The sequence below is a fragment of the Falco peregrinus genome, chromosome 3, assembly GCF_023634155.1.
Source record: "Falco peregrinus isolate bFalPer1 chromosome 3, bFalPer1.pri, whole genome shotgun sequence".
In the NCBI taxonomy this organism is placed as follows: domain Eukaryota; kingdom Metazoa; phylum Chordata; class Aves; order Falconiformes; family Falconidae; genus Falco; species Falco peregrinus.
The window spans coordinates 118739701-118762411 of NC_073723.1; the positions used below are offsets into that span (position 1 = coordinate 118739701).

A 22711-nucleotide genomic window follows, 5' to 3' on the forward strand; every position below is an offset into this window, starting at 1 on the left:
GTCTGAGGCAACCTTGACATGTGGCAGCCCTATATTTAGACTACATTAGAATTTCTAGCTATTCAAAAACCGATACAGACATTAAGTCATATTTAAATATTTTACGGTTACTATATTTTGGGCCCATTTAAAAAGATTAAAATATTAATTCTCTTCATCTGTAGCTATCTATGGATAAAAGTAATTTTTGAATAATTATTAAGTTTCACATCAAGCTCGCAGTTTACATATAGCATCTTTTGTCATAAAAAAATCCCAAATTCTTTAAGAAATTTCACCGCATGACTCATCAACTAGAATTATTTTATACTTGAGGATGAGGATTATTGCATAAGTGAGAAGCATTATTCATAACTTATTAAATTATTACATTAATTATTTCACTGTCCTTGGAATGCAGTAATTTCTAAAGAGAGGCTTGACAGGATTTCCTAAATGAATCCCAGTATTATGTATCTAGCATTTTAGGCCAGATGAAGGACAGTGTTTATGTAAGGATCACTTCATTCACCATTGAAATGCAGCTGCTGCTTAATAACATCCTTTAATTGTGCAAATCAGATAAACCTAGGAAGGGGAGATTTCTCTTAAAGACAAAGTTTTAATTAGCAGTTAAGATTATTTAAGTAGTAAGGAGAAGGGAACACATTGTTCTCATCAACTGCTTGTGGGTGCTGGTGATGTTTGACATTGTTCACAACAAAAAAGACAACAATCTGTATCTTACACATAGTTTCAAATTCTTTCTTAAGAGGCCTATGCCTTGCTAACATTTTGAGCGTCTTAAATATTGGAAAGCATGAAAATGAAAGTCAACATTACAAAGCTTTAAATATTTAGGTTTTAACCTTGAAAGGTTATGCTGATTTTTGCAACTGAAATGTGACCTCTCAGGTATTTCAGGTTAAACAGATATGCAAATCTTCATGGGATTAAGTCCTCACAGTCTGTAGAAACAACCCTTATATGAACTTTTGATCAACACCAGATGAGGAAAAATGTGGTCAAATATAAACCATCCATTCCAACATTAAAACCACGGATGTTTTACAGTTGTACCAACAAATGTTAAATTAACTAAAAATTACATAATGGTTCGTTCATGAGTGATGCCATGGAGGCACAACAAAAAAATACCCAGACTGGTTTATATTCTCAGGCTGATTCTAATAAAGGGAACAACCCAAATGTCTAATAAAGGGAACAACCAAACTTCATGCCCTCTTCAAAACCACTGTGCAGTACGTTCAGCACAGGAAGGAAGCACTTCTAGGCTCCACGGCAGCACAAAATTAAAAGTGAACGGACTTGGGCTGAAACAGGTGTTAAAATCTTTCAATGCTTTGGGTTTGGAACGCAATTACTTTGTTCAATTATGGTTTGTGCTGTGTTGAGCATCCTGTTGAATAAACAAATACATACCCTCTCCAACAGGAAAGCTGCAAGTCCAACGTGTCAACTTCTGGAGCATTCCTGAAGGGAAGTCGCAACAATCCAGGTCTGCCCCGCACCACTGGGTCCATCCCCCAAGGCCGCCTCACCGCTGATGTTGGGTACAAGGCTGGGCACCCTGGGGGTGAGCGGGATGCCAGGCCGCAGCATGCACATTGCATTGCGCCACAGAGGTGTGACACCATGAGTTGGGTGCTGCGCGGGGGCACCGTGTGATGGCCAGCCACGCCTGAGCACCTCGGCCTGGTGGCATGTGAGGTGCGGCAGGGCGAGGCGTGGCCTGCCCTCGGTGCCACGACACCTCACCGCCACCGCGCACCACCACAGACCAGGCCTGGCGGCCATGCCACGAGGTCACAGCCCTCTGTAGCCACCATAGGGCCAGTCGAGGCCCACCAGGACCTGGGGCGAGCCTGGCGCTTGCCACCCCGAGCCCGCCCAAGGTGGGGGGTGCTGGGCTGGCCCGCGGCCCCCCGCGGGGCCCAGCACCCTGGGGCAGCCACCCAGCCCGGCCCTGAGGAGGCGGCCGCGCGCCTGCGCGGGGTGGGGGGGGGCGGGGGGCGGGGACACGCGGCCGGGCGCAGGCGCGTGGCGCATGCGCGCTGCGGCCCCGCGCTGGGCTTGTCGTTGCAGCTTTAAGAGGGCTCGCGGCCTGGCGGGTCCGGCCCCCCCGCCGCCCTGAGGGAGCCGCCGGACCCCCGCGCCAGCCCCCTCCTACCGCAGCACGGCGCGGGGCCGGCCCAGGCACCCCGCCGAGCGTCCCCCCGGCGCCCCCCGAAGGGGGGAGAAGGCTGAGAGGGAGTGACCCCCGGCCCCTAGCCCCGGGCTGGGACAGCTGAGGGGGGGCGCAACATGGCGGAGGCCAAGGAGGAGGGGCCTGGCCCCCGTGCCAGGGTGAGTGGGGGGCGCGAGGGGAAGTCAAAGGGGAGGGGTCAGGGGGCGGGGTCAGGGCGGGAGGGGGCCGCGGCCCGGGCGGCGGGGCATCGCCGGCCCGCGGGGATGCGGCGTGCGAGGCGCCGCGGCCCCCGCCGCTGTCCAGGGCCCTGACAGGCGGCCCCGCCGGGCCGGGGGGGGGCCGGCGGCCGCCGAGCGGCCGGACCTGGCGTGCGGGGACCCCTCCAGCCCGGGCCCGCGTCGCAGCTGCCTGCTCGCCCCAGGCCGGCCAGCAGCGCTGTCCCGTCCGGCCTGAGCCACGCTGCCTCTCAAAGGTTCCTTAGTGTTCGCTTAGCTCTTCTTAAGGAGAGCGTCCAGACATCATTTTCAGAAGCGTCTTGGCGTCACTGACAAAATAAACTTACAGCTAACTAGGATCCATCATCACTGGCTGTCTCCTTGTTTAAAACACGGCGTTCTTGCTGCTCTTCTGAAATTTGTTTCAATTGTCCATGTCAAGCCATAGTGAGTCAAGATGGCAGTTTCATCCCGTTGTTAGGTACCAGGGCTGTAACCGTTGTTTGAGTACCATTAACCACACAAATCCTGAGGCTCAGTCCTTCGTTGCCACAGCTTGGTCTGTAAGTGCAGTAGGCACACTCATCTACTTGAAGAAATTGTCTTTTAACCAAAAGGAAGGTTCTTTGTGGCCCACACCTTGTAGTCTGTGAAGTAACTGAGGGAGGCTAACTTTTACGCTCAAAATAATCTTGCAACAAGTCAAGTCCTCTTTCCTGCATGTGTGTAACTTTTGCTGGAAAGCTTTCCGATCGCAATGAGATCAAGTCATATTTGTGGTTGCGTGGAAGAGTCCATAGTCCGCTGCAAGACACGGAGCTGTCCAGTTCCCTTTTCCCAAAGATGAAGAAGTTTTCCCATTCTCCAGCCTTGAGAAAGATGAGGACAGTAGCTCAGGTTTTCCTTTCCTGTATGTGGGAGAAGTTTAATTTGCTGAATTTATTTCAGGGAACGTGAAACTTGTGACTGTGGTGAAATTAATTGCTGCTAAACAGAGCAGTTGACCTTCCAGGGTCTAATTGGAGGAGTTGCGCAGACATTGTTTGGCTACTCTGCAGTTACAGAAAAGACCATCGTCACTGAATTGACTCAGACCCGTATCTTTCAGACACTTGTACTTATTTACGAGCAAACTCAAACAATTTTGCGAAATTGCTCACAGATATTACATAAATGTTTAAGTCTTTTGGGGGAATCGAGATTTTGGCTGTCTGCAAAAAGTTTAAAGGGAAGTGGCTACATGTAGGACGATAACTTAAGGAATCTTAAACTTCATTCCTAGTCATTGAATGTTAGTGGACATAGGGAAAGACTTTTACACCATGAGGATAGTCAAGTATTGGAACAGGTTGCTCAGAGAGGTTGTGCATGGTGTCTAGTGGTCTCCTCATGCTCGTTGCCTTGATACGCTCAATTCATCTGTCAAGTTACCTGGCATTACCAGCACAAAAAAAAGGAAGACTGCTCTTTTTCCTCTCAAGCTTGCCAATTATCTGCTAAGGAATAAGAAAGTATCATCAAGTTAGTATCATCTTCATTGGTCTTAGGAAAAATTACTTCTCTATTGGTTGGCCAGTTATCCACTAGGTGGTAAGTCAAGAAGTCTCCATCAATTATTGCTCCACTTGTCCCTGTACATTATGGAAAGCCTTTTGTGCTGTTGGCATTGATAATGTTCTCTGCTCCTGCAGTAGCAGAGAACTTGTTCGGTAAAGTTTCGGGATGGTCCTGAAAAGTGGAGTTGCCCCAGACAAGTAAGTAAGGAAAGAGGAAACACAACTTGCCCAATCCAGCTTGAAGGAAAATACCTTCCTGGTCCCAAGTCTGACAGGTTAATCGGTTAATCTTAATTGTGCCAGAAAGGCTCCAGTGAGATTTTTAAAAATAAATAGTAGCACCAGTGCACTGCGTTCTATCAGTTTGTAATTTTCCGAGTCAGGGAGGTGAATTTCCTCATCTCCCTCCCCATCTCAAAACCAGTTTATGCACCAAGATGTTCTTGAGGAACATGAGGAGAAGTGAATCCCTCCTGGTTGCTTGAAGGAATGATGGAACCTGGAAAGAATGAGATTAGCATACCATAAATACAGCATACTTGGATCTTCCATTAAAGCCATAATTAACGAAGTCTTGCAAGATCTGCATGTTCCGTTTCTCTTCCTCTTAGTGGACTAGTTCCCATTCTACAGGAGAACATGATGATGGACTTCTCCAAATCCTGTGCCTAAGGAATAATGAGCATTTCTTATAAAAAATTCTTTTCCTTCATATAGGAAAAAAGACTAATTTAATGATTCTTTCAGAGGGGAACTTCGGAAGTGCTGGTATATTCAGAATTTTTCTTTTCAATATTAAAATATTTTGCAAATTCTGCAATTCCAGAAGCATATATACTGAAACTGACAGTTTTCGAATCCCATTGATAAGCAATTGTCATCTTTTAGCTCAATCCATAGTAATGAGCAACAAACTAAAAAAGAAAGGTTTTGCCAGTGTAAGATTAACATAGAAGTTTGTCTAACTTTGATTTTTTTAATAGTATCTGCAAAGTTTTTATGGCTAAGTTCTTATTTTAGAGGTGGTTAATTTCTGTCCAAAATCAAAACGTGTATTTTCTGAGGAAAATATATCAACATATTCAACTTTTCATCCTTATTAAATAATATAAATATAAACTTGAAAGGTGTATGCTTGTATGGTTTTTTATTTAGCTTATAAAAATATTTGTGGCAAATTGACTTTGTGTATAATATCATTGTTTTGAACAGTTTCTATTTTGAATAGGTTGATCATTTATTTACAATACTCTGTCAACCCATTGAACTAGACAGAACAATTGGAGCTGTACAGTGTTAACTACTGAAATTTGAGACTTGGGCTTTTGGAAAATAATTTGGTGTGAATAGGTGAACACCTGAGTGTCTACATCAACAAAACAGTTGCAAAAGATTTTTAATTTTGCATGGCTTTAAGTAAACATTGAAGGAGGTCATCACATTTAGAAAGTTTTGTTACTGAACTCCTCTTGAATGGTACAAAGACAATGAAAACATTTCTCTGCAAAGGCTTGTGCATCCCTCAAAGGATGCTTTGATGTTATAATCTTTGAATTCACCTTCTGAATTCTAAAAATAAGCATAATGGATCTCAGTCTTTTGCATTAGGACTTTTCACGTTGTATAAAATACGGGAAAGTTAAGTAAGCTCTTTATGCTTACTTCAAGGCCCCTTGTGTGATTAGGATAGTGACAATTAATTCTGAAATCACTCCCAACATCCTTGAAGTGGTTATCTCAACTTTTCTCTCATTTAATGACTGTTGTATCCCCATTATTCCTTCCAGACATTCCAATTCACATTGGCCTTTCCTTAAATGAGTCTTGTAGCAAGCTTTATCTAGTGAACTTTCTTCAAGGCTTTGTGTCAGTGACTGACTCTGTTCAGATGATTTCCATCATCCATTTTATAAGTGCCATAACAGCATAAAAGCAATGCTCTTGTACTTCACTCCTGCTTTTGCTCTTAACACTTACTCTCTATGATCATCTAAACTCTTCAAATTAAAGCTTCTCCAGCAGAGAATATTTCATCAAGGGCGTGTTAGCAGAATCGTGTGTGCTCTCAGTGTCTGTCATCTTAGCCTGTATTCTGCTTTACGCTCTTTGATAGAAAAAAAAAAAGTGTTTCTGCAGGGGCAAAAGAGGGAGATGGGTAGAGTACACCCGCAAGGTTGGGGGTTTTAATTAGTTGTCCAGTGGAAAGATAAAAAAGAGAGTGAGCAAGAGTCAATCTGGGAAAATAACTTCAGGATAAAGTGAACTCTGTTATTGGAAGGGATCAGTAGAGTGCTTCATGAATGCTCTAGGTGTGAGGCCATGATAAACTAATCCTTGGATGTTGCTGATCCCAGGAGCAGTTACTTTATTTCTAGAAGCTCATACCAGGCTGAAGCAAAACCCATGTGACATCTGAGTTTGAAAGAGATTGAAATCTGCTATCACGAGCTGCTCTTGAACCATATCAGGAAAAGGGAGACCGATTTAAGTGTCGAGCAGGCTGCAGATCGGTGCTAACCTCATGACCTAGAGTAGATGGTGTGTATTACCTTACTCTTTTTCTTTGGTTCTTTGGAAGTTCTACTCAGAAATTTCAAGGGCAAGAGAAAGTTTAAAAGACTGTAGCTGTGCTTTACTGAGATGGAACTGATCAAAAAATTGCATGATGTATTCTGTCCTTTCTGTAAATACTGGCTGAAGAATGGTGGTAATGTATTTAGCTTTGGTTACCATATTTGCTCTCTGCTTTAGATCTGTTTAATTTTAAAAGTAGCTTGAAGTATTACAGGGCTTACATATACATTAGAAATTTTTGAAGTGTGTTGTGTCTAATACCTCTGAAGTTTTTAGTAAAAAATGTATGATAATCAGTTACCATTCTAATCAAAGTTTATTACAGCAGATTTTTGGTAACAAAACGAAAACTTAAATTTTACGTTTGGTCCTTTTCCCTTTTGATAGCGGGTCCAGATTCAGAAAAATATTTGAAGTCTTCTAAGACTTCTAAGAAGTTGGAGAAGTTTAATATAAAAAAATTTGAGTCTTGGTCCTGAGTTAGCTAAGTACTTGGATCTGAGAGCCATCGGGATTAGTAGTTACTAAAGACCCCAGTCTTTATGTGTTAGACTTTTGCTGTCCACAGTGGTGGTCAGAAAGCACAAGCTCCACACAGAAGATGGCACAGGAGAGCACAAGCAAAGTGCAGGAATCCTGGACTCTTCTGAACTAGCAACCAACGTGAAGTTGCCTTTGTGCATTGCTCTGCTGTGTCTGTGCTGAAATGGACTTTGCAGACTGTGCTGTATTTTAGGTGAGAAATAGAGGACAAAGAGTTGTAGGAAATTCTTGGGTTTACTTTCCTAGTGGAGAGTGTAGAAATAAAAGTTTTCCGTTTGCGCTCTTTATGCTATAAGCTGTACCCACAAAATAGATACCTGTCTAGTCTCACCCAGGTGCTCTGGACTCTTTCTGCCATCAATGTAAGCGATGGGAATCTCTGAAAGATCCATCTGCTCAGTCCAGGGCAGGATGAATTGCTGCTGCAGGTATCTCTTAATTTCCAATGGAAAGAGAGGAAACCTGAATCACTAGCTTAATAAACTAATGTTTAGTTGTCTAAATTTAGGTGAGAAGAACCTGAGACAGAATTAGCACAACAGTACAGAGTTATTCCTACAGGAGGCATTTTGGAGGACTTGCTTTCTTTTATTATTTTTTTTGAGTAACTTTTGTGTAGTTTTTTCAATTTTGGTATTAGTTACAACAGTCTAAAAAGTAAATGGAGAGATTTAATCATTAATAAGTGTTGTTATTTGCTCAAGAAAGCTTTTATGAAATACAGTTTAGTTAATGCAGACTATTAACAGGTCTTGATTATGTTTAATATTAGCCTGGTAGGAATTGTTACAGTGCTCTATGAAAAAATTACACTTTTGTGTGTTTATTGGCAAAATTCCTGCTATCTTGAAACTTATTAAATTGATTGCTTAAATATATTTTTAAAAAGTTTCACTGGGAGGAGGATGCCTATATAAGATAAGCTTTACCTCCATCACATCTTTGCAGGCAGAAGAATCAAGCAGACGTGGGTCAGTATTTTTTACTGCCTGGCTGTGATCGTCGTTCATGTCCTTGCAGGTGCTCTGTGTGGACAGTCTTGTTTGTTCGTGTAACAGGGCAGTTCTGGAGTGCTCCATGAAGCAATCACACAGGACCTTAGCTGAGAGCTCTGATCACATAGTACTAGTGTTTTTTCTGCCTGCTTTTACAGGTGTTCAGGCATTTCATTCTGAAGAGCCTTGGATACTTGTAATAATATGTGCGAAGAAGGTGGAACATCCAACTAAGCTGCCTATTGTAAGGACCACTTCTTCATAGCAAAGGAAAAAAATAGAAGCCAACCAGGGCAACAACTACAAACAGGACTGGAATTGTAGCCACCTGAAAGAGACAAATGCCCGTTTTTATAAGAGCAGGAGAGGAGAAAATTGTAGAGCTGTACAGGAATGTGGAAGAGAAGCAGAATAGGCATGAAGGAAGCCAGAGTTAGGAAGGTACTGTGAAAATTAAAGTGGATCACATGATTGCTTTTCTCTCTTTAAGGACAGAAATACTGAAATAGAGAGAACTGAATATACATACAGGCTCTCCAGTTTTCACCATCAATTGTTGTTGCTGGCAACAAACTCTTACAAGAAGGGAAAAGACTTGCAGGACCTAATGGTAGATGAGGTGATTCACCAGTGCGTGCCTATTAACATATAAACCATTCTGTGAAGGAGGGCTGATAATCCCTGCTGTGTTTATCAACAAGCAGAAGGTGCTAAATTTGTAAATTTTCCCAATTTGCATGCAAAGCCATCTTGTAGGCTTCGTTTCTGAGGACGCATCATAATGAAAAGCAGACGACTTAGGTTTTATACGTGTTTCACTTTTCTTTAAAGATTATTTACAGAGAGCTGGGGTTCCTGCCCACCCCCCCCACCCCCCATTAGTAGCATAACTAGTAGCAAGCAGTTACTAACATGGTTAATTATCCTCTTGGGGGAGACATTGAGTAAGGGATCCTTCCGAGGTTATAGTACTGGTCCTGTTTCATTGCTTCTTAGTTGTATTATGTGGACTGGCTTTCCCTTAAAATACATGGTGATGGCTCTTTCTTAATGAGCTACTCAGCTTCTGAGTTAAACGGAATTAAAAGGATTGCATGCTTTGCAGAACATAATCTTCTAAATAGCTATACTTTTGAAAGCTTTGGCCAAAAGTGTATGTTTGTAGTCTGGGAAATGCTGTCTTTCTTGTGGGATGCTGAAATATGTAAGTGAACTGAAATACTTAGTTGTGAGTAATTACTTGCTGAGTATCACAGCAGAAACATACATTGTTATGATACGGACCCTGCTCTGATTTTGGTGATTATTACATCCCTCTAACTTCAGTTTAGTTTCTCTGATTTAGGCTGTGAGAAATAGGAATTATCTTTATTGCATCTTACAGATTTAGTGTAAGCAAAATCCTAGTGTCAACAGTTGGTTGTAGTGTTTTAACCAGCAGCAGAAAAGTTCAGTGCATAGCCAGGCGTGAGGTTTTGAGGGGAAGTTGTTTTTAAGAAAGCCTTTACTGTGGATGTCTTGGTTTGTTTGCTTGATGTTTTTTGTGTCTGTGTGTGTTTGTTAATTTGCAAAGCCCACACATCTAGCAGGCTTCAGATCAGCACATCAAACTGGTGTCTTTGCAAAAACCATTGCAAGGTGAAGCCATCCCGTGTGGAGCTGCTGCCTTCTGAAATCCGTGGGTTTGTGGGTGGATGGGAAAAGGGCTCGACCCCCCCCTCTGTTTTTTATAGGTATGGATTAAACCCACCAAACACTCAGAAGAAGTAAGGCACGTTGTAACTTCTGTGTGTTTGACAGGCTCATCTACTTGGCGTCATGTAGGTTGGTAACAGTCTGCAGCTTGCGTGTCTGTGTGTGTGTCTGGGTGTCTGTGTCTGTGGGTCTGTGTGTGTGGTGGATAAAGAAACCAAGAGGTTGACAGGGGCTTTATTTGGAATTGGGCCATGAATATTCAGCACATTCAGGAATGTCAGGAGAACCTGGGGACAGAAAGGGGCAATACACTAACATGCTGAACCACTCCCCCTGATTTCTGGTGATTCTAAAAATGGACAAATGAAACGGTAGCAGCATGTGCCTAAACCTTCTTTCCTGAAAGTTCAGAATTGGAGATGCATAAGTAAGTGAGACGGAAGGTAAAACTGTGTTTCTTGAACAGGAAGATGGGGAGCCACAAGAAGCTGAAAAATGCCTGCCTTTGTCTTTTTACATGTATAGGCAATTGTTTGGGATTTGCCTTTAAAAGCACTCATCATACTATCCATTTAATTGCCCTTAGATTAGATTTAAAATCATCTTTCGAAGTCCGGGGCATGGCTCAGATGCCCAGGGGAGCCTCCAGGACACCCCTCGCAAAACCTGCCAGGCTCGCGCGCTCTCCCTCTCCCATCCTCACCTATGCAGGGCGATGTGTGGCCCCCCACCAGCAAACCACCGGGGTGCCTGGGTGCCAGCCGGGGTGGCAGGGTGCCAGCCGGGGTGCCGGGGTGCCAGCCGGGGTGCCAGCCAGGGTGCCGGGGTGCCAGCCGGGGTGGCAGGGTGACAGCCGGGGTGCCTGGGTGCCAGGCCACTCGTTGGCCGGGGTGGGCGGCTGTCCGGCACGGAGGTCCGGGGCGGCTAGGGGGCTCTGCAGCCCGGCACACCGCGCCGAGCTCTATGGCTCGCCTGACCCCGCCGGGTTCCCTTCCTGCCGCAGTGGTTCTTTTCCTGTAGCAGGTATCTGCAGCAGGCTGGCTCTTTGTTACCCTCTGCTCTTCCCTCCTTAGGTGCTCCGAAGGTACGAATCGTTAGGTCTGTCCGTGTTTCGGTGGAAAGCAGCTCCGGGAGAGACCTGCTGCTTAATTCTGCTCGTGTCGTGGAGTTTTCCCGTAGCAGAGGTGCAGCGCGGTTGGCTGGCTGCCTGGCATCCCTTCCAGGGGTGTCATGTGTAAAAGGTCAGGGAATGCTTCCTGAGCTCACTGCACCTGGTTCAAGAATAGCAATGACAGTTTAAATTACTTTTTTTTTTTGGTGTCCTTTTTAAATGGTGTTCTTCCTTATCAGTTTAATGAATTCCGAAGTGGGGGGGTTATGGTATGTATATAGGGATAAGGAGGCTGCACAGAGAAAAAACTGAGAATCGTGCTTGACTTTTTAATTGCAGTTTTCTTAACATCTGCCTCCTTCCTGCAGTTTGCTTATGGATGCAGTAAAACCTAGGATCAAACTTCAGAAGGCTTGCTAGAAAGATACGTGCCTGTGTATGTGGAGTTGTTCCGTTGCTTTGTTTATTTTTTAAAAGAAATTCTCTATTTTGCATACAAAACAAGGTTGCAGCTGCAGGCAGCTTTTCCCTTTATATTGCACGAAAATAATCTATTAGTTGTTTGATCTATGGATACTATGGCAACTTTGAATGGTGTTAAAGTATTAAACGGGTTTTTGGTTAATTCAGATTAGCGCATTGTATTAAAGTGTAGACAGTGTCTTTCTGTCACCCGCTCCAAGCAAAGATGGGTTAGTGCTAGTGAAATATTTTTTTTATAAAAGCAGTATTGTCTTTATATAAAGAGCAGTTAATTTAAAGCAAAACACATTGCTTCCAGGAATACCTAATTGTTTTGTCACCATTTGTATATTCTTGTTTCATTTATTTATTTATTACAACCTGAGTACACAGAGCATTGCTTTGTGTACAATGCTAGCTAATGAGACAGGGTCACTAAGAAAGATACATTGTAAAACATTTAATTTTGCTAATATCAAACTTAAACTGTTCTGTGTTAAACTCTTAAGGAATGCTCACTACTTAAAAGCAATAAGTATCATGAAGTTATTCTCTGGCAAAATATTAACCGAAATGATTGAGTAAAGGTGCTTTAAAATACATTCTTGAGGGGTTTTTTACAACTGCAAGTACGTTTTGAGGACTGTGTTCAGGAGTTGAAGCCTGGAGTATTTTAACAGAAATACTGTTGTTCCTGATACTTTCCATTCTGTAGTTATTTAGGACTTAATCTGGGATATTGAGGTGTCTCTTCTTAGATCTGTCAAAAATGACCCATAGGAGATGCCATCTGGTGAATCAGTTTCATGTTTGCCTCTAGAGTATTTTTGTTCCACTAATCACCAAATCTTAAAAAATCTGAGCAGAAGAAATGAAAGGAATTAAGAGTGCTGACGACTAATCAAAGGAGGAGGTATGAGGACTGGTGAGAGAGGGAATTGCCTTGCAGACATGTTATAGAATAATATAGAAATAGTAAGCTGGGCATTTCTACTTACATTTCTCTATAATACAACACCATAAGCCAGTGAAAGCCAACTTACATGAATGATTAAGGTGATATATTTTTATGTAACTATTGATATGCAAAATTTCCTCCTGAGATGGCATTAAACAAGATTGTAACAGGATTCAGGAAAGGAATAGAAGTGTATTTAATTGAGAGAATACCCCACATTAATTCAAGAAGAAAGTATATGAGCCCTCATTTGAGAGCATAGTCCGGTTATAGACTGTTAGGGAATGAGTAATTTATCAGGAGATAGATATATAGATATTTATGTGTATGTAGATACATCTGTATCCACATACAGAAGCCTACAAACACTTCCCCTAATTTTCTCTCTGGATTTACACCATGTGGGAGTTCTGTTGCTGTTTACCGTCAGAAACTAGATGGTGGCTTAGATAAGACTGCTGGTATTATCAGATGCTGAAGTTCCTGTTTTATAAATACTTCCAGTGGAAGCTTTTGACCACAGACACAGATCTTCCTCCGCACACTAAAACCTTTGAAAGGAAGAAAATGCTCAAGATGATCTTTTGTTTTGATAGACTCAAAAAAGGAAGAGAAAAGAAACAAAATAGGGCTTTTTTTTTTTCTCCCTAGGATGACGTTGTTATTGGGAAGTGCCTTGTAAATGTTTTCCAACTTGTCCAAAATATTTATGGTAGTCCCTAATGTGCTCTCGCAGGTGGTCCCTTGTGCTGACTTGCATGTTGTCGTTTCTTTGAATGAAAGAGTTGGAGGGGTCCAGGCTGCAAAACATACTCTTTTCCTAATAACAGCGTCTCTGGTTTTGTCCCCTATTATTAAAAGATTTGTTACCACCAGAGAAGGAGGAGTGCCTAGGGTTCGGATGTATAAGGTAAGCAGGATTGCGGTAGAACCTAGAATACTTTCCCACAGGTACTCGATCTCTAAGGACTTAAAGAACTACTTTGATACAAACCTGCTTCGATGGAAAGGATGATCTAATGCTTCATCTCAACTGAAAACTTATCTCGCCCTGCCAGCAAATTGTCTGAGACTTTTTTGGAGAAGAAAGAGCATTACTGATACGAAGCAAGCAAAGGATCAAGGAAGGTCCGCATAGAGAAAAGGACCTAGGCTATCATTTTTGGCTCCCCAGGCTTCGTATCAAATGGCAACAAGTTCCTTTTTCTGTTCTTCTGTAAGAACAGTACACCACCGCTATCCTTGTTCTCAGCAACTGATATCAACACCAAGTATATCCAATATTTATGGAGATTAATTTTACGCTAGTGTCAACTTAGTTGACTACAAGTGGACTTCTACATCAACATTAAACTTGCATCTCTGGAGACACTCCCGGGATTATAGAAGTAGCCAAATGCAAACCTTCCTGGAAGGTGTTTCCTTGTTCACATGAGCCTTGTCAAAAAGTGTAACTTTTTTTTTCTTTTTCTCTTTTGGTTCTGCATTTCACTTTTCCAGCCTCAGCTATCTGCTAAGAGAAGCTGGAAAGTTTTGGTGCAGTATCAAATTGTCTTGATATTTGCAAGACAGGTCCTCGCTGTTCCATGTGTTAAGCTGAAGGAGGTAACTTGTCTTTGTAGACCTGCAAGTGATAGTGGAAAGAGACTGACGGACTTTTTGCTGTCAGATTTTGCTGGGACAATCTGTTGTCATCCTTTCCCGGAGCTGGCTGCTACCAAACTGATAGTTCCCATCACAGTTCTGTGGAATATCAGATTTATCAACTAAATGGCCTGAGTTAAATGAAATTAGAGATCATCCCTTTGCTATGAAATCCCATTACTTTCCTTAAGATGGCTTAAGAATTGAAGTGTGAGCAGGATCTACCAGAAAAGAAAGCACAGAGCTAGAGATGCAGGGAGAGGAGAGATGACTTAAATGAATTGCTGTTATCTTTTAGGCAGAAAGGAAGGATGCTAATGAGTTGGACATTCTAAAGGAAACTTTAATTATGCTGAGTACGCATACATCTTCAGACAGTATCCGAGCATACCATCGACTTTAACATCTGTCAGGGAGCATTTAATGTAAATGGATGTTTTGTACAGCACTCGAGCCTGGCTCTTCTTTGGTTACGCTCATAGTGATGCTCATTGTCTCGTTACTGTTAGGAAGTTAAGCATTGCATTTCACTGTTCCTGGAAAGGGGACATTCCTTCTTCCAGAGATGAAACCTTTGTGTCTGTGCAGCCCACGTCAGTGGAAGCTGTATGTGCTGTTTTTCCATGTATAACGTTCAGAGGAAATGAAGGCTCGTAGCATGTCAAAGTGGGCAGAACCTGTGATCTTGAGCTGGTGCAAGTATCGCATGTAGAAGTGAAAATTCTGACATTCCCTTCACTGCCCTCTCTCCTCCACCTTCCCTGGGAAGCAACGCTAATTCTAAATTTTTATTGTGTGCTTTTGATAGGTACTTATGCATTTGTTAGGGTAAATGTGACATCTCAGTAATGTAATAGTCTTAATTCATAGAACTTTGCTTGGGGCCAGAAAGGAAGGAGGAGGAATTGTGGTCCTTGTTGGTTTTTGCTTTAACTGTGTATTTTTTAGCAAAGTACATGGGAGCTGACCAAGATAATGACACAGTGTTTTCCTTTTTACAGTTTGAAGAGAAGTCTGATGCGGTATTTGATATTACAGAAAAATGTAAGTATTTTTATTTATTTATATAAGGCTGTCATTTCACAAAAGATTTCTTACAAGTGTCATTGCTGCTGAAAAAGACTATCTTGCCTTTCGCATAGCCCTTGCTACTTTTTCCCTCCCTGCCTTGCCTTCTGCACAAGTGTTACAAATGAGGTGAACTGCAAGTTAATTGTTTTTCTTTCTTTGGTTAGTTTTACTCAATTCAGCTTCTGCTTCACTGTGTGGTGAGTGGGACAGAACTGTTTCTTATGTCAGCAATGTTTTATTAGTAATGTTGGGCCAAGAAGGCTTAAGAGTATTCAGGAAATTGCAGCCTCAGACACATTAGCAAAGGACACTTAACACTTGTCCTTCGTTATGCATAAAGTTTGGTGAATTTTCTGACTGTCTGTGGGTTTTTTCTCCCTAGGTGGTGAAATTCTGGATGCAGAAATGTCTGAGGATGCTGACCATAACTTAACACCTGCCCTCGACAGCTTATCTTATGGAATACAGAATCGAACAGGATCTGAAAACTCACTGCTGGATGATGATGATGACGATTATTTTCTGAACTCTGGGGATCTTGCAGGCATACCTGTTGTTGGGAGTGACAATGAAGATGATCAAAATTTCACTCCAAAAGACACTCTTTCTTCAGCGATTCATGATGAAGACCATCTGGAAGAGGGCAAGAGAGTTACAGAACATGAACTGGACAGTGAAAAAGAAATTCAGATTCAGAATGCAATCCAAAAGGATCTTGCTTCACCATTTGAGCAGGGCCCTGTATTTAAATCAATTCGAAAAGATTTTAGCATAACAAGAGATAATGGCAAAGAGACTTTTTCAGCGAAGGACAAGAATAGAGAAGGACATTTTCAAGAACGTGAAAAACGGTTGGAAAAAATCCCTAAAGATATGGATTCTAGATTGAAAAGCAGTTTTCTTGACAAAGCAGGTAACTGTTGACATCGTAGACCTGGCTACCCAGCAAAGAGGAACAAAGAACTAGACAGAAATTAGCAATAGGGCTAGTTATTAAAAACATCATCTTGTTGAAGAGAATATGCATAGCTGCACGTAGGGAAGCATTTTACAAAGAACCCTGAAATATGGTGAACTCTTTGTGAGTACTAGGGTTTGCAGAAGGGTCTGGCAGCTTTAGGGGGGGAGTCTCATCCTCCACAGCTTGTTTCAAAGCGTCAACATACGCTTTGTTGTTGTGGTTTTACTAAACCAAGCTAGGTGACAATTCAAGCTTCCTTTTGGTTTTCCTTCCTTAAAAGAAAAGATGGTGAAGTTTAGGTTAAGTTGATGGTCAGGAGAGATTTTTTTTTGAGCAAGGTGCCAGTTCTTCATTAATGTATATGTATTTAAAGCAGTATGCATTTGATAGTAGCATGACAGAAAGGCTTGCCAGAAATGTATTGGTGTCTGCAAGAAGTAAGCCAGAGAGTAACTTGAGATCTGCTTTTCCTGGGAGGCTGCTCTCCTTCTTTCTCAGATACTTGTGTCTTGGACTTCGTCCAGCCAACATGGAGAGAACCAAGGTTGCATGTAATCCATTTCTCATTTGAGGGAGCCTGACAGTCACCAGTAGTCTTGCTGCCCACACACTTGTTTTTGACTCCCCAAGCTCTGAAAGTAACAGTAGGACAGTAAATGAAGGAGTTAGGAATAACCCAGCTGGAACATGCGATTTAAGTTTATTCAGAAGACTGTATGGAGAGAGGGTTGGCTGACAAGTTGGACCCTCCTGACTACTTGTTCAGATTCACAGCTTACAATTCTGATATTTAAACTTTGTATGTTTAGTAACAGCATCTTTAAAATCAGGGCTTCTGGGTTGCACAAATGATAGAGAAGCAATGCAGATTTTTTAAAATAAAGAAGAATTAAAGATGGCTCTTTACTTATATCTTCAGGTAGTAGCAAGTAAAGAATATTTCTGTGCAAGAGACGTATTTCAGAAAATTGTAAATACCTATATTTATAAGATTGTGGCTGAAAGCTGTGCAGCTTCAGGTAGAGTAGCCAGTAATTGAAACAGCAATGCTCATAGGCAGCATTCATTATCCAGGCAAATCCAGAATTTTTAAAAGACACATGCTAAAAAAAGCATAAGCTACAATTTCCTGAGAAGGGGGGGAAAGGCAAAAGACCAGAACAGAAAAGAAAAGAAAAAAGGATGAAAGTTGTTGCTCTGAAAAATATTTTCTGATTTAAATGTCAAAACATGAGAGAGTTGAGAACCCACTGGGATGTAGAAAATTCTGAATGAACAGTTTGCCTCAGAATTTTACAATCATTTGGCTGGAATGGGAAAATAATGACCCAATAGAACACTAAAACAATGTCAGTTCTCTTTAAGAATTACCATCTTATTTGCAGGGAGGAGAAAGGGAGTAGTTTAATACTTCTGAAGTGCTGTCAGACTATGGGGTTGGGGATCAGGATGAGACTCTAGATAGTTGTAAAGGAAATGCATTGGAATCTGTATTCATTTATATTTAATGTATATGTTTTCCTCAGTTCATAATCAAGTAGAAGAAACATTACGGACGCAGTTAGCGCCACAAACTCCAGAAACTAACTTCAGGGTAAGCTATAGATCTTTCAAACACTTTTGCAAGTGCAGCAATATACTGGAATAATTCAAAATACGTATTTTGTATTTGAGTGTAAATTTGAATATCAAGAAAACTGATCTTCTGACTCTTAGACATCTTTGCTACTTAAACAGTGTATATAATTTTGTTAAATTTTGCTGACCCTCTCTTTGGATTGAGGATTCTTTTGATAGCCACTTTCATGTTCAGCATGGTCTGACTGACTGGTGAGCCGAATCTAGACCTGGATGCATCCATCTGACCTGCTGCCTTTTTTCCACATGAGACAGGGAACAGCTGTATCAACAGGAGACACTGCCCAAACAACCGAATGCCCCTGCTGACAACCAAGTTAGAGAGCTGGGTGGCTTCTGCTTTGTCCAGAGGAGTGAAAAGGATTGGGGGTGGGATGACAGAGGGTGCTGCAGGGAGGTAGAGGCAGCAGCTGCTGCCCATCCTTTCTCCCACCTTCCAGTGGTAGGACCAATTTCTTTTGGTCTGCAACAGAAACTCCCCTTGCCAGCAGCCCAACTCCTAATGGCAGATGCAGGAGGGTGAATTCTTTTTCATATTATTGTTTCAGGAGTCTAGCTACCTATTTTCTAGTAAGGAATCTATTGGACAAGAGCTGGGGAATTCCTTTGCACCAAATATTAGAATTAAGGAGGAGCCTTTGGATGACGAATATGATAAAGCTATGGCCCCACAGCAGGGACTATTAGACAAAATTAAAGATGAACCTGATAATTCCGAGGTAAGTTTCCCATTGCATTTCTCATTTTGGTCTGACAACTGACCGCATAAGCTGGACATAAATTCAGCAATTTATTTGGTTTGTTGACCGAAATTTAACTTGAAGAACATAGTTTAGTAGAAGGATTTTTCCCTCTTATACTACCATGAAACCCAAACACCCAACTTTTTGATGTCATGTTACCATGTCACTGAAAATGTTTTGCTTTTCAGTTAGAAAAAACCCAAAGTGCTGTTAAACTTTCATTATTAAATCTGTGGCAGTATAGACAGCTTTTCTCAACTTGGTCTCACTAGGAAATAAAACGTAAATCATGTTTTACTGAATACTTTGTGAGTAGTGACAGTTGGAGATGTGTAGTTGAAACAGTGCTGTTCCTGCTACTTCCCTCTTAAAGATTATCTTTGGGAGCACAGTGGTTCATTGTTTGTTCTTGCTTTAAGTAACACTTAGAGGTCTTACCTTAGCAAGATATTTAAATACATACACATCAGTGAAGTCAATTGTAGTATGCTTTAAGTACTTTCTCATTTAAGACTGCCATTTTTTACAACGATACAGGTAAAAGTTCAATAATTGCAAAATGGAGAAAGTCTGACCTATGGATTGAGCGGTGCTGGGGCAAGGATTGCTGCGCTCTAACCGGGCTTTTTGCCACTGGTTTGCTGTGTGACACCAGGGAAATGATCTGTGTTGCAATTCCTGTCTCCTCGCGGCGAATATTGGGGTTACATGCCAAACTTTACACACGGTTAAAGGTGTGCAAAACTTGCCAAGGTGATTCATCCCACTTGCATCGACACAAGAGTGCTGGTGTTCTTGCGCTGGCATTAGTTTTTCTAGTATCAGTCTGTGTACTTCTGCTAAACCTCTTCTCTCTGGGCCTGTTTTCCCAACATTTTTTCTTCTTTTCCCATAATACTCTTGGCTTAATAAAATAAAGAAGTAGACTGAATATTTGAAACTATTCATATTTCAGTGCCCTTCTGATTTGTGCAGTGTCCATGAGATCGTTTGGTTTTATTTTTCCTTAGGAGTACATAATGTCAAACCATGTGTAGGTTAGTTAAATCTGTCTATTCTTTTGTCGTCCCAAGATGGCATCTGCTGTATGGATTTGTGTGCAATGCAATGTGTCTGTGGTTATGAAAGATCTTTTCGATTAATAAGTAAAAGTGAAGACTTGAAGAATTGAAGTATCAGCTGTCTATATATAGCTCAAAATATTAATTCCTGGAGTAAAATCCTGTAATTATCAACTCTGCCTGATGCTGGAAAAGTGTAACTGATGGAGGTTCATTTTGTTTTGCTTTAGACTGGAATTAATGGGGGTGGGGGTGGTTTTTTTCATGCATCCTGCAAGATAAGAGCATTTCTTGCTGTAACCAGTAGTTGGAGCTGAAGGTTCTTGGCTTTCACCAAACACGCTGCTGGGAAGCTACGCTTGCTCATGCACAGTTGATGTCAGGATTTGCCTCCACTTCTCTTACTAGTGTTGACTAAGGATAAACTGCAGTTAAAATGCTTAAAAACCGGTATGTCTGCACATAACTAGTTTTTAAATCATAATGTTAAGAAAAATGGTGCTTTAAAACCCGTCATCGTGCCCATACACAGATGAAAGGCTTCTCTTCCTTGAGGTTTGAGTGTTTCAGTCTGGTGGCTCACATAAGGAGCGAATAAATACCATTGCCTGTTCTCCTGGGAAACCTGTTGGCAATAGTTTGGTTGTCTTGGAATAGAAACTTGTAATTCTTCCGCAGGAGTAAGAGAAGTGTTAAGTTTAAGCCTGTCTGACACGGATGTTAGTGTGTGATTTTAGGAGATGGCTTAAGCTGAGGGAGCAGTTCACTGCCACTGAGAAGCAAGAGCTTAATTTTGCTTAGTGCTTTTGAATTGGCTTACCTTGCAGCCAGACACCAACTGTGGATTTAGCTCAGTCATAACATGACATCATGCCTCACTACTCTCAAATGACTGTAAGTAGGTTAAATCTTATCATCTCTGTAGTTCCAAGAGATTATGATTTTCAGCCTATTAAGATGTACATGTAGAGTGTTACAAGCTGCTTTCTGGTTCAGATTTCTAGGAAGACCATGGGCAGGAAGCATGGTGTCAATGTGTGAATAGCTGCTGTGGAGTAAGCTAGTAATTTATAGTATGTCAGCTATTCCACAAGTGACTGTAGGGATTTTCTTGTCCTGTAGAAAGTGTGAGGTTATTCCCCTCTCACTGAAGCCTGTCTGAGCAGGGACCGTGGTGGTCTGGCTCTAGTGCCAGCTTTGACCTGCTGCGAAGCTTCACCTTAGACCACTCCAGGGTACATAACTCATGGATAAGTACAGGAAACTTCTCACCATCTAGGTCCCAGTCTATTTCATGATTATCATCTGTGAATGTGAAGGTCAAACTTGTTGCACAGAACAGGGGCGAGGACTGCAAAGCACTTGTAGATGGAAAGTATGTGTGAGTGGAAAGCAAAGATTTCTCTTTAAGCTTTGTCTGGCTGAATTCTGAGGTGTCTTGGAATACAGCTGGAAAGGGGTGGACACCAGGTGGCCGTGCTTTTCCATTTCTACACGACACCCTCGGTTGTAGGTTGCTGTCAGCCTCTGAGCAAGTTCTCTGTGTGGTGCTCATACAGCAGCAGCAGTAAACCTGGCCTTTGGAGCCGGCTTAGGACACTCTCTCTTCCTTAAGACTCAATACAGCGTTATGAAAGAATGGAAATCACGTAACCTGTTATTACATGTGTGTATTTGTTCTCCTTTTCCTTTGTTTTAGGAGTACGGCCAACAGCCAAAATCTCAGGAAGGGGAGCTGAAAATCAGTGCTGTATTTTCAGTCAGTGGCAGTCCTCTTGGTAAGCAATAGGCAAGACTATATTTCTTTAAATCTGTAAAATATGTCACCTTTGCAAATAGTCTTGCAGGTTATTCTGCATTTTGTTTGTCATGTCTGACCCCAGTAAGAAAAGAAAGAATTAGTTTGTTTTAGAGACAACGAAATTCAGAGTAGGGAAAAAAGAACTAGATTGTTTTGCAGGTTATTCTGCATTTTGTCTGTCATGTCTGACCCCAGTAAGAAAAGAAAGAGTTAGTTTGTTTTAGAGACAACGAAATTCAGAGATAATGAAATAATTTTATATTTGAGACATAGGAAAATAGAATGTGAAAGGGATGTTAAAGTGCATTCTCAGTCTTAAGAGTAGTTGAGAGCACCTACTATACAGAAGACCAGCACAGGGCATGTATTTATGGAGAGTTTATCCGCTATTTAATTCTCCCTTAGACCCTGACAACGTAAATGAAGTCATAAGCTTTGTGCATGCCCCCTGCATGGAAGTGAATTAAGTGTAATACATGTGTAACACTTACTCTCTGTTTTCTCTGTGGTTGGTTTTTTTTTTTTCTTTTTTAGCTCCACAGCTGTCATCAGGTTTCCAGCCTGCTGTGGCATCCTCTGGCATGAGTAAAATGCTTCCTTCAGTTCCAACCACAGCTGTTCGTGTTTCCTGTTCTGGCTGTAAAAAAATCCTGCAGAAGGGGCAAACGGCATACCAGAGGAAAGGCTCTACCCAGCTCTTCTGCTCCACACTGTGCCTCACTGGATACACTGTTCCAGCTTCTCGCCCACCAGCTTCTACCAAGAAAACCTGCTCAAGCTGTTCAAAGTAGGACAGTGTTTTCATTTGCTGGAGTAATAATTGATGTTCAAGCCAATAATGGAAGGCTTCAGTTCTATGAAACATGCTGGTTTATGCTTCCCTTCAAAAAATCGTGGCCGATACTGTTACTTGTTAATTGGTCTGTCCATTTTCAGTTCCATTTCATTAATTGGATTTTACATACGCATAGATTTAAAAGCCTCTGTGGTGGAGCGTGCCTCTTGTCTTTTTTTGATTTAAGTAAGCCGAATATGAAAAACTGTCTCAAAAGCTACTACATTTTCATGCCATGTTTAAGTGTTGTTGCACTCTCAAAACCACTAACGAAGAGTACATTTTCAAAAAAATACTTTATGTATTAATTCTTCTAGAGGAAAATAGGTTCACTGAATCCCTAAAATGAAATAAAACATGGGTAAATTAATATGTTTGAGGCAGGATGTGGCCTTAGATTCTAAAAAAAATTTAACTTTCCAGTCTGTCTCCATTCTGTGACCTTAGATTTCTGTAGGTCTTAGCTCTTCAAAATAATGTCACTGCTGCCTTTGTAAGATGTAGAGAGATAAAATTTATTAGGAATTGAGTTTTTAGGAGCTGAGGTTTCAGCACCCAGATCAGTTACTGTCTGTCTGGGCCTGGAGTGGAAAGGCGAGGCTTGCTTTTGGGAGCCTACTTGGGAAAAATAATTCAGGAAAGATCTAAGTTTTCCACAGT

The 22711-nt window shown here is 41.7% G+C and overlaps 1 protein-coding gene across 5 annotated transcripts in view; it reads left to right on the forward strand.

The window, feature by feature from the left end:
- The first annotated feature begins 2039 nt into the window (after window positions 1-2039).
- Window positions 2040-22711, forward strand: part of ZMYM4 (zinc finger MYM-type containing 4) — a 43802-nt gene continuing 23130 nt past the window's right edge. Inside the window, exons 1-7 of one of the 5 annotated variants that reach the window (XM_055800111.1) lie at window positions 2040-2346; window positions 14943-14985; window positions 15395-15925; window positions 17500-17567; window positions 18160-18330; window positions 21115-21193; window positions 21751-22003. In XM_055800111.1, coding sequence (XP_055656086.1) covers window positions 2305-2346; window positions 14943-14985; window positions 15395-15925; window positions 17500-17567; window positions 18160-18330; window positions 21115-21193; window positions 21751-22003 — 1187 coding nt within the window. In that variant the 5' untranslated portion in view covers window positions 2040-2304. Of the gene's footprint in view, window positions 2347-8248; window positions 8513-12973; window positions 13208-14942; window positions 14986-15394; window positions 15926-17499; window positions 17568-18159; window positions 18331-21114; window positions 21194-21750; window positions 22004-22711 lie in introns of those variants that run through there. The other 4 variants (XM_013297144.3, XM_055800112.1, XM_055800109.1 and 1 more) reach the window with 4 other exon arrangements.